The 11817-nt window shown below is 41.1% G+C and overlaps 1 protein-coding gene across 3 annotated transcripts in view; it reads right to left on the bottom strand.

The window, feature by feature from the left end:
- Positions 1-1547: 1547 nt before the first annotated feature.
- BBOX1 (gamma-butyrobetaine hydroxylase 1) overlaps positions 1548-11817 on the bottom strand; it is a 103663-nt gene continuing 93393 nt past the window's right edge. For all 3 annotated transcript variants that reach the window (XM_054828527.1, XM_054828528.1, XM_054828526.1), the window contains exons 5-8: positions 6018-6123; positions 4186-4382; positions 3379-3545; positions 1548-1727 (exon numbers count right to left, since the gene is read on the bottom strand). In XM_054828527.1, coding sequence (XP_054684502.1) covers positions 1567-1727; positions 3379-3545; positions 4186-4382; positions 6018-6123 — 631 coding nt within the window. In that variant the 3' untranslated portion in view covers positions 1548-1566. The remainder of the gene's footprint in view (positions 1728-3378; positions 3546-4185; positions 4383-6017; positions 6124-11817) is intronic.

Genomic DNA, 11817 nt, shown 5'->3' with positions numbered 1-11817 from the left:
TAAAAGCCAGTTTTGTTACATTACATCTTAATGCCAAAACTTTGACAAAAACCATTTCACTACTTAGTAAAGAGGAATAGATTTGGTCTGCTCTATGCTAGGTCATGACCAAATCCTAATTTATTTTATTTGATTATTCAGCTGAGACATCTGTTGACTGTAAATGATGAGTAGAAGCTATGGAAGTGTCTGCAAGCTGATGCTAGGGTCTCCCTTACGCTAGGGGTCTTTTACATCAACAAATGCAATTCTACAGCTATTTCTGTAGTTATAGTTTTATTGTTTTAGCCTACTAGGAAGATGCTAGAATTTATTTGACTTTCAAGGAATAGTTTGAGAATAAACAGTTGAACAGAGCAGATCTGAGGGTGGGGGTGTGGTTATTTTGTCAGGCGCGCAGCACGGGTGAGAGGACATCCTGTTAATTCTGCGCCTATAAGGACAGTGAAAAATAAACTCGGTGGACGTGGTGTTTGGTATAAAAATAAGTATTTTAAAATTCTTTCTCTTTGAATTTGTCATCTGAATGTAGGGAAAAAAACCCCACTACTTTGGTTGCAGTGACTTCTCCATAGTGTGATCTCTATTCAGAATGCAACCTAGAGGAAAATATCCTGCAGACCGAGCCTGCCGGAGGCGTGCTCTTGTATCTGGTGTAACAAAAATGGATCTGAGTTCGGTCGCCGCTTCTCTGTCAGGTGTGGAGTCAACAACCACCTCCTGTGCTTTGTGATTTCTAGCTGCAAAGCGGCATCGGCGTTCCTCAGCCTGACTTACTGAAGTCTGTCTGCCCTGCAGATCTTAATTACATCTGTGCACAGCGTCTGATGGGATTTCTGACCCCATCTGCCACCTCGCCACTGAGATTTATTTCTGTTCCTACTGCAGAGGAAAATTAACACGACACATTCTCTGGTAGCTCTACAATTTCTGAGTTTATGGACTTAGAAATGTAGTAAAAGTGATTTGTGGCTGCGACAGTCGTCGCGCGTACAGCGGGGTGTGTGGAATACAGCATCTGTAGAACGAGATCTTGTATTAAAGTGGAGTTCTACCTAGAAAGGTATGTATATAAAAATAACTCTGCAGCAGTGGTTGCTTATTTTGATAATGAATTTTAGTTATGATTTAGGCAATAAAGGATGCCTCTCTGAAAATAGAGGAAGGTGCTGTTCATAACAAATCTTTAGTAAGTAATACTTATAAGCTCTTTATTGACGCTCCCCTCCCAGCTTTCTAGGGAGGGCAGGTATATTTGTAGAGGAAAATTAAGGCATTGTGATACCCAGTCAAGTGATAATCTTTCAAGCCATTTTGCACACTGATTTTTAAAAAGCAAATAAAATGACAGAGGTAGCAATGCATTTTATAGATTCAAGGACCAGGGCACAGATAAATCTGAAATTGTTATGAACAACAGGTTTCTTAGCTTATGGAACTCAAAAACATATTCGTGATGTCAGTTTCTGAAAAGAAAATATAATTTTTTTTTTAAATATTTTTTCTTTTTTTTTTTTTTTTGAGATTAGACAATCTAGGTTTAGCTCATTTTAGTTAGAAGAAAGCTCAGTCCCTATTCAGGACCCTCTTCCTGAGGAGCCGGAGCCTTGACATGACCACATCCCAGTCTGCATAGGCACCTTCCAGGTGACGAGTCACTTCTGATCCCGACTGGTAGCTTTGGCGACCGTGAAGCACGCGCCAGTTGTCAAACGTCACTATGTCTCCTACAAAGAGATTGCACAAAGTTTAATTTTGGTATGTTATAGCTGATTCCTTCAAACAGGTAACACGGAGGTAGATTTATATCAACAGTTAGGGAACAGTAATTTCAGGTAGCGCGTCTGGAGATACGCAGCGACGACACGGTAATTTTAATTTAGCTGGTCATTCTCAAGCAGAGAAGCAGGTCCCTTGCGACCTCTGCTTCTTTTCTTGTATCACCTGGAGTTAAAAAGTGGAGTGGTAGGGGAGTCCACGCTGAGAAGAGCAAGCCTTGAGGGGAAAAGCGACTACGGCAAATCCACAGGAAGGATAAAAAGGGTGAAAGCCACTAGAGATGCTTTTTATTTGATCAGTCTGGTACTATTTGTACTACACACATCCTGCATTACGATCCCTGTTAAGAGAATTTTACGAGAACAAAATCAAGCTATTGAAAGTTAGGAAATCACATAATTAAGGCTAGCGTGCCATTTTAATTTTTCTCCCTTGTGTGCCACCGTTATGATAAATTTCTGATTAAACAACCTTAAAGTCTTTCTTTCCTTCTCCCCCTCCCCTCTGCCACCATTTTGGTGCATTAATTGATGAGATGGATGGTACTAATGTAACGTGAGGTACTTGGTTTTACCATTTATTATGTGATCTTATAAATTATTTTATTGCGTGTTCCCAATAGAGAGAGATTAATTTCCTCGTAGACATTTTAAAGACGCTAGCATCATAGTACATGAGGCAGTCAGATACACTAATGAATTTACTTTTGTAACATCTCTGGGGAGATGAGCGACTATTCATATCTTTATTTTATAGCTGGGAATGAAAAGACAGAGATTAAGGCCAAAGTAGTTAAATATATGCACGGAGTGACTTTTAAAGAGTAAAGGGCATTTTTTCGGCATGTTTTATGTTTTAAAACACAGCCCTGTACAAGTCGAGCTGAAGCTTAGAGCACTTAGCGCTTCTGCAAATCTGCCTCCAGATGTCTTGCATAGGCTGCCCAGAAAACGTGGCACAGCAGCGGCGGCCTTCGGTAACTCATCCGGCGTTACGCTGGCATTTGGTGTCTAAGCAGAGACGATAACTGAATTTCCCGCGGCGCTGTTCAGGTTCCTCCAGCGTTAGGCACGTTAATGCATCTGTGTCATCTTCTGGATGTTCTGCAACTCCTGCAGCCATCGGGAAGGTGCCCCACTAACAAATTGAAGCGTCAGAACGAAAGACGTGACGTGTGGCTTAACGTCCGTACTCTGCATCGAAGGAAGCCGAGGAAAAAGTATGTGGTTGTATATCATTAAATGAACAGATACTGAATTGGGATGGCGCAGAAGTCTTACGCGTGATATTTCCCATCTCTGGTGCTATTGATGTGATGAGTGACGATTTCCTCTATGGTATGGGCTCGTGATGTTGTATAAAGATACGTTGGACTAATCAATAGGTAGAGTCTATTTGCCCCCGCCTTTCTTTTTTTTCTTTATAGTGTAAAAATGGCAAAAGAAATCTATGAGATAAATGTAAGGATGCACTATGAAATAAAATAGGTGAGAGAAGGACTGAAATTTCCTCTCAGTACCAGCACAAACAATGCTCAAGTGTTTTGACTGTTAGGAAAAACATGTGAAAAATAATTGCGAGGAGAAGCAACTTACTGACCTGGTTTCAGCTTGTAAGTAAACTTGTGTTCTGCGCTGTTTAATAAATCATCAAATTCCTTTAGAGCTGCATAAAATGGCCTCACTTTTTCAGCTGGTATGTCAAACACTGTGTCTCTTGTCGCATTATTATAATTGATGCGAACTGCTTGGCCTCTGGAATCCACGCTATAAAACAGAGAAGGAAAGGCAAAGGAATGTATTATATCGTTACTGAAACATTTTAAGATGGTTAAATAGCAACTGAACTCTCCTGCTGGAATTTCAGTGTGCTTCTACAGTGAAATTCAGATTGTTATTGGGTTGGATTTTGATAATTAAGGCTATCTGGGAGAAAGTGTAGACACATGATTTCCTCAAAGATCTATATTCTAGACACTTTAATTGTAGAATTGCAAAATCTTTAAATTCGGAATAGATTATGATCATTTGCATTTCATCTTTTTATAATATATAGTTCTTAATCTAAACATTTCAAATTCTGAGCTCTCTTTGGCACGATGCAGACGTACATTCGCTGGAATTTGGTAACGGACCCAGCTGCTGTTAACCTGTGTCTGTACCCAGGACCTGCTCTAATTACCACCACTTCCCGAGTAAGGAAAACTATGCTGTGGTGGTAGAAAGCAAAGAGCAAGCAATACACTGGCAAAAAACCCCAACCGAACAAAGGAAACCCCCAAAATAACTCCAGAGCACGTCAAACCAGTGTTTACCCACAAGGTGGCAGGAGCAGACCTCCTCCTACCAACGTGCACTCCCCCGTACAAGAGGGACTTTATTTTTCGATGTTGTTGAAACTACTCACTCTATAATCCTTTGTTTACATTGCACAGCAAAATCACAGTAGTCCACCCCAACATCTGTATAGTCTACAGCAGTAGAGGACAGGATCTGATACGCTTCAGGGTTTTGTTTCTTCAGCTTGTTGGCTACGTGAAATCCATCTACAACTTCACTTTCACCTCCTGCAGCTGTTTGCTTTATGCAGTGGAGAAACTGAACCTGGAATGCGTTAATATCTCATTACCAGAAGAATTAGCCTGCATATTTAACAGTTCATTAGTATCAGTTCCTCATCTCTGTGGTTCTGGTTTTTTGTTTTGGCTTGGTTTTTTCAGCAAAAGGCTTGAGTTCCCACTACTGCAGCTTCACAGCACTCTGCCACCACTAACACACAGGCAGAAAATTAAAGTAGCATGTTCATACATCCATCCCATTTGGGATATCTTCTAATGCTCGCAACCTGCGAGTCAACTGCGAAGCTCTGGTCTCGCTTCTTTCCTTTGAGTCCCTTGCTGTGGCAGTCATATAATTTTTAACGCGTCGTAGTCTTATCTCAACAAGGAGGATTGGTTTTCTCTTGCAGAAACAAAAACTACTGTGAATTAACTGCTCCCGGGGGGGGAAAGGTGGCTCTTGTAGAAGGCAACAGGCCTGGTGTCTCCATCATAAAGTAAGATTAAGACAGTTTCATTTCACTTCCCAGTGAAATTGCCAAGGCGTAAGACAGAGCAGAAAGCCTAACCTGGGCTCTTGGTTGCACCAGTGTAAATCTGAGCTGCTGACACAGGCAGTAAAACTCCCTGTGGCACTGGAGAACTACACAAAACACATGTCATACCAATGGTGACAGCGTTCACCTTTCCCTTCCACGATGGTGAATTATTTCTGAGACCACTAGGATAAAGAACAGAAAAACCCCAAACCAAACCAGGAGGAGACAGAGGTGCAGGGAACAGGGTTTGTCCCAGAATCTCCTCTCCAGCTGGCCCCACACACACTGATGATGGCGATGAAGGGGGAAACTCAAATCTCTTAATGAAGCCCTGTTCCATTCTTACTCCACATTAAGAAACAGCATCTAAATTGTTTTAATAGGCGGTGTTAGTGTGAATATTTGGCACTTACTTGTGGATAATTACATTGGGTTTTTTGTTTAATTATAGAAACAGCTGATACAAAGTACTCCGCAGCAAGAGAAGGGGAAGTTGTAGGTATAAAGTTTAGAGATGCAAATTTTCCCAGGGTTATCTTTATTCTTTTGTACCGGTTCCTACTACTTTTCAGTTCGCTGGTGAATTATGTGGATTAGGCTTTGATTTGACAGGGACTGGGTGAAAATGTATTTTCAGTGGTGGTTGTCCAGCTCTACAAAACACCCATTTTTGTCTAATTTTGAAAGGGCAGATAAAGGATTAACTTCAATCGATTTATAGAAAACAGAATAGAATATCTTAATCATATTTCTTCTAATAGGTTCTCCTCCTGAGGTGAACAGACATGTCCTAAGATGTCACAACTTGACTCCAGCATGTAGACACCCAACTTCTTCAATATAATGAAAGCAGCGTCAAAAGCCTAATGGGCTTTCTCATATAGTATTCTCAATATTTTGTGAGTTTCCATTTAAAAATTTTGGCATACATAATGGTCTTGTTATGCAGAACTTACATCATAATGTATATAGCGCATATCCATGTGTATATAGATTGTTATATGCAGAGTAATATATCGTTATTTTTACATTGATCTTTTAAGACAAAATTCAGAGTCACTGAACGCTAACCATATTTCATGCTATAGGAACATTTCCCGTTCCCCTTTTGTGTTGGGAAAAAGTCAGTAGATTGACCTTACCCCAGGTGGATGCTGCAGAACAGGGTAATCGGTGTGAAAACATAGTTTCCCGGTTGTGTAAGCCACGTTGTTAGCATCTGCTTTGTCTTGCACTTGCCAAGTTGGTCTTTATAATGAAAGGGAAAAGAGAAAACCTGTTAAGACAGGCAGCCAGCATGCCAGCCAGTGCACACTGAAACTGTGAAATCACCCTACAAAAGAGTCATTCCATCTTTGAACGTGAAAATATTCTAAATTGTAAGGAAATAATGATTGAGCAGTGCCCCCTCACCCCAGGAAGGAAGGCTTATTCCGGCAGCCCTAGATTCAAGCTAGAAACCGAAGCGTGCCAAGGGACATCTGGCCCCGGGACGGTATCTGGAAGGATGATGGCTTTCCAGTGGCGGTACTTTGCTGAATGCAAAGATCAGTTGAAAACACTAACCAAGAGGTATCTGCTGGGATAAATCATCATCTTATTCCTGAGGCTTCTGAAGTAAGAGAGTGGAAGCCGGCCCATTCCTTTTTGTCAACCTTCCATTTTTCCCTGCCAGGCGGAGCACATTACCAATAAAACACGGACTTGTTAAAGGCTATGTAACTTTCCCCAAAAATTATTTTAAGAGCTTTATGATCTTAGAAAATATAGGGTATCCTTTGCAGGGGGATCTTTCCCATAACTTGAAGACTTGCTGCTGAAGGAAAATGTCTTGATGAAAGATTTTGTAATTTTTTCCCTTTCTCTGATGCTCTTTCTGCGAACTACCCCCATCTACTTTGTCACATAGTTTCTGTCTTGAAACTCGTCAAAATTCAGTAAGAAAGTCTACTGACAACTGCAAGGGGAAAAAAAAAACCTTGTAGTTATGACAAAGACATGAATACATCATGCCGCAGGACAATCTGTTTCGAGTGACACATCATGCAGGAGAATCTAAGACCAAGAACCACATGTTTTGTTTGTACGGAGTTCACATGATTGAAGACAGTCCTCAGCAGATGCGTGTTATAGATCCAGACATTTGTCTGGAAAAGTGTAAGTCACCATACGCAGTCCATGTAATCACAGGAGCATAAATGATTTAAAAGAAAATATGAAACTCATTTTCCCTTGTGAAACGCTATAGACCAAATATATTATGTTTCAGATGGTGTGTGTCTAGCACCACTTCTTAATAGTAGTTTAAAAAGAAAATAATAGGCTAAAGAACATGCAGACCAAAATGAGTTATATGTAGCGTATGCTTTTGTTCTAGGAGTGGAATTTAGTACAGAAACTATGCAAAATGCTACAACTAAATTTCTGAAATTGCCAGGGGGAAAACCTCCTTGAATATTTGCAAATGTGTTGTTTAACTGTCTGGGCGAAATAATTTTTATTATTTGGTACAGCACATATTCATCAGTACATGACTTCAGTACTCAAGTATGATAATTTCAACCACACTTCCGTAGTTCCCAATTTTATAGCCAAAAAATAGCCCGTTATATCATCCTTGTCATTAGTGCTGAAGGGAGCTAGGTTCACTATATCTTTAATTTAACAGGCTCCAGTGTGACTCGATGGTTCTAAAACAATTTAACACATTTTGTCTCATTTATATGCAATATGTATAGAATTGCTGGGACGGTGGTACTTTATAAAATCACTGTAAGGTTTTCAAGAGCGGTCGGTGCTCTCGTGCTGTTAGGTTTTGCGAGAGGAGCTGGTCCCCAGGAGCTTTCCTTCCACGCAAGGAGCTTCGGTCAAAGCTCAAGTTACTGACTTGAAGTCAGCGACGCTAACAGGGAGCTCAGCGCTGAACGGGAAAAAATCAACTTTCCATTGTCAAAGTCTCAACGGAGCTGGAGTATTGGCTCAGTGGTGGGGAGAGCACACGGGAAGCGAAGGAAGAAAACAGGGGTAACGTCAGAGGACTCTTGGCCCTTAGGGAGAGCGAAGCGGGGTGGAATGGTTTATGGTTTAGTAATTAGGGTCAGATTTTGACATCAATTGCTCTGGCTGTTTGACAGAGGAGGAAATTTGGCCCCAGGCAGGTGTAGCAATTTTTTGTATTAAGTGGCAATGTGGGCTCAGTCTCCCCGAGCAGAAAACTAGCCTGTCTGCTATGTCCTTAGCCTTGCAAAACCACTGCACTAGGAACTGAAGCCACGCTTGAATCATCTGGTCTTGCACTTTATTAAATTCTCAGTCTCATTCATAAGAGATTTGGGACCCGGGTCCTTCCCTTGCAGCTGGAGTGCCCTGGGAGGACCAGATGGGTCGGCCATTTCAGCGGGAGTGCTGGGGCAAAGGAAGCCCTTCACATCACCCCAGCCCTGGACAAGGGAGGAACACGAGGTCTAGGGCAGGAGAAGTTGGAAAAATGAATTGCGGTATGACTGGAGACCTTGTTAATGGAGTCGTGCCTCCATAACGTAAAGAAAAAGGTTAATTTAAAAGTCTGGAAGCCCGTGTTGTTATTATATGGCTGATACAGAGAAGTTTCCACTTTTTACAGTAATGACATTTTAGGTAGCATGTACCAAACTGACATCTAGACAAGAAAAAAGGGGTTTTTCCATTTGTCAGGGTTACATTCATTACAGTTACATTTCAGTTTAAAATTCATGGCCCTGTTGAGGTAATGTTTTATTTGGCAAGCTTGCCAAGTCCAAATTTATCCATTTATTTATAATATTTGGTAGGTCTTGTATTTGGCTGCTAGCGAAACAGCAAGGGAATTACCCAAAGTTATTATTTTATTACAGTTGTAAAAGCCACCTCAGAACTGGACGCCAGTAAGGACTGAACTTCTGTTTTAGCGGTGAAGAGATGGACTGTAAAATACTGCCCTAAGTCTGTTGCTAAGACTCAGTAGAGCTTCTGCTACTGCAAGAAATCCCTAAGAGCACCGAGATCAGGCACTACAATAACTATATCTGAAAATTAAACAGGTTTAAATTAGGATAAAAAATACTATAGGAAAAGATGGCTTTTCTTTTTCATAATATTTTTAGGCTGGGTTCCAGCTGTACATGGTAAAAAAATAAGAAACTTGTTTCTTATAAAAGACTTAACACACACACACACCCCCCACCCTGGAAATATCCAAAAATAAGCCAAAACCATTCGTCTTTCTCAAGACTTGATGTGATGAATTACACATTTAACACTGGGTTATTAAGATGTTTGAATACAATTCTCTTTTCTGATATGTTTAGCATGTTACCACTTCATACACATCTGTATTAAAACATTTGAAACTAGTTTCGTGACTTTTTAAAAAATACTTTATGGATAATTTCTTAAACCACTACACATAACAATACAAAGTTTCTGTGTGATCCTGCTTGTCTTTTCCAGTATTTTAGGATTTCCTCCCTCTCTTTTTTTTTTTGTTCAAGCAGATCTCTTAAGCAAAAAACACGGCCCAAAGAGTAATTTAAAAAAAAACCATTATTTTCAAAGCAGTAATCATTAACATGACCAGAATGGCGATGAGAGCAGCTAAACGTTGGTGAAGATGTCAGGCTGCGACGTGCGTGCCTGTGCCCAGGGAGGAAGGAGACTTGGTTGATAGCTGGGCAGCAAACTGGAGAACAACCCTTTTGAAAAGGTGTAACATTTTGCAGCACAGCTTTCTATACACAGCCTTTGCGATTTAAGAAGCTCCTCTTAGCCAGAAATAAAAGATAAACCAACAACTCCTCGTAGCGCATTGAGAAGTCGTCAGCAGCTGTGTTGGTTTTGCCTGCAAACCATCCCCGTGCACACCGACGGTACTCGCTTTCGTAAAACGCTTCCCATAGGCTTCCTCCAACGCCCAAACTCCTCGATGCTGGGGGCAGGCAGCATCCTTCTAAAGACTCAAGTCAGCTTTGGGTCAAGGTTTGTCTATTTAGGTACCAAACTCATCAGGTGCACCTCCTGGGCAAGGCTAACTGCGCTGCGCGGTTCCGGCAGCTCCCCTTTGTATCCCGTGAGTGCTGTGTTGGAATAGGTATGCTTTTCCTGGAGAGCCCTAACAAAGGCGTGCTTACAGCGCAGCTCGGAGACAGCTGAGCAGCGTCTGGTCTCTGAACTGGAGACGTGAAAGCCAAGACATAAGGAACAGCACACTCGCCCCACATGAGCTCGTTGAGTCTGGCTCTGACCTCCGGAGCGGGCTGCCTTTGTGCCTACGGTTACTTTTGTACGTATTGGCAATACGTTCTGCAAAAAACCCCACACGTTCACAGAACGGTTTTGGTTCTCCTCTTGAAAGTCTGCTAATACGCCCGTTGTATGGTACACATCCTCACCCTTTCCTGACTGTGCCTTCCCCTTAGCGCTGGAGCATACATGCTTTTTTTCTGGAGCTGGACGTGGGTCTACGTAGCTTGTTGGCTTCACCCTGTGGCAGAGCTGGGTTGTGTTACCTGAAATCCAGACTAGTCTGCAAAACTGGTCTCTGGATGTCAGGCTCTCTTTGACCTTACACTCTTCAGATTTTAATTTAGCATTGCAAAAGTCAACGTAATCATATGCAGAAACATAATTAGCAGCTGTCAAATGACCTAGAGTAAATCTAACCACGGTGGCTCAGTTGGCCAGAACCAGACTTCGAGACTTTCCAGTACTACAGCTGTGTTTGAAAAGCAGAAAAGAAAAAAAGCAAAGCTCCACTAAACTAAGTATTTTAACTATGTTTTCTTTTAAATGCAGAATTCATACTCAATTGGAAAATTTCCGTAACATTCAAACCCTCTTTCTACAGCCTAATAAATACATGAATTAATTACCAAATAGGTTTTGGAAAAGCAAGGAGATTTACAGCCTTTTATCTTTCCTTCATTGTGAACCCTAAGACTTAAAGAAACATAAAAATAAGGCTTAATCAACACCAACAGTCACTCTGATTTAAACAGTGAAAGCAGCTCAAATGGCATGGACCTTGATCTCGCATAGAACATTAACGGGTGGCATGTTCTTTATAGGATGTATTAAAACACTTTTAAACATAAATATATATCTCATCCTGACAAATTACTTTTATTGAAACCATCCCTAAAGAGAGTAAGCATTAATTCAAGCTGACTTTAGACAAGGTAAACAGTAATGATTATTAAATGCTTCATAAAGGTATTAGGGAAGAGTCAGTGAGGGGCAAGACTAATGTTTTTTAATTGGGGGGAAAAAAGCCCATTCTGATGACACAACTGATTAACCAGCACGTATCCCTAAGGCAGTCTGAATCTTGTTAGCAGAACTTAGACAGGGGAGGTATATCTGAACAGTTAAAGTGCATTTCTACCGTAAGGGACTCTTCAGTCTCTCAAACATAGCAGAGTTATCACAAGCCAGGTGGTGCAGACAAAGCTTCACATAGTCGGCGGTAGTTTTAAACAGCAAGAATAATTGAGGCAGAGTACCAAATGGAATGGTAGATTTCAGGAACATTATTCCAGGTTTAGAGATTATTTCCAGTTTTAGGATGATCTTCTAGATCCAGTCCTTTTTCCCCTGAAACTTTTAGGAAAGCAACTAAGAGTTCTGTTGTAACCTAAGCACAAATCTGTGGTGTACATTGAAGGGCTTGTCTGAGGTTGTGAGGGGGTGGTTGGTGTTGTTAGGGCTTTTTGGGTTTTTTTTCTTCCTCTCCCCTGATGTATTTTGGAGATCTTACATATTTTCTTTTAGTGGTATGCTTTAACAAAGCACCAAAATATTTTATTATTATCATCTGGGGCTTGCTGTCTTCATTCCTAACTCAAACTGCTTGTGCAGCTGCCTGGATACAAAGAGAATGAATGTTTCATCCTTCAGGTACCCCGGAGAGCTGGGAAACACCCTCAGCTC

Source organism: Grus americana, chromosome 5 (assembly GCF_028858705.1).
Source record: "Grus americana isolate bGruAme1 chromosome 5, bGruAme1.mat, whole genome shotgun sequence".
NCBI classification, from domain to species: domain Eukaryota; kingdom Metazoa; phylum Chordata; class Aves; order Gruiformes; family Gruidae; genus Grus; species Grus americana.
The sequence above is the reverse complement of the archived record's forward strand: the minus strand, read 5'-3'. Positions and strand labels throughout refer to the sequence as shown.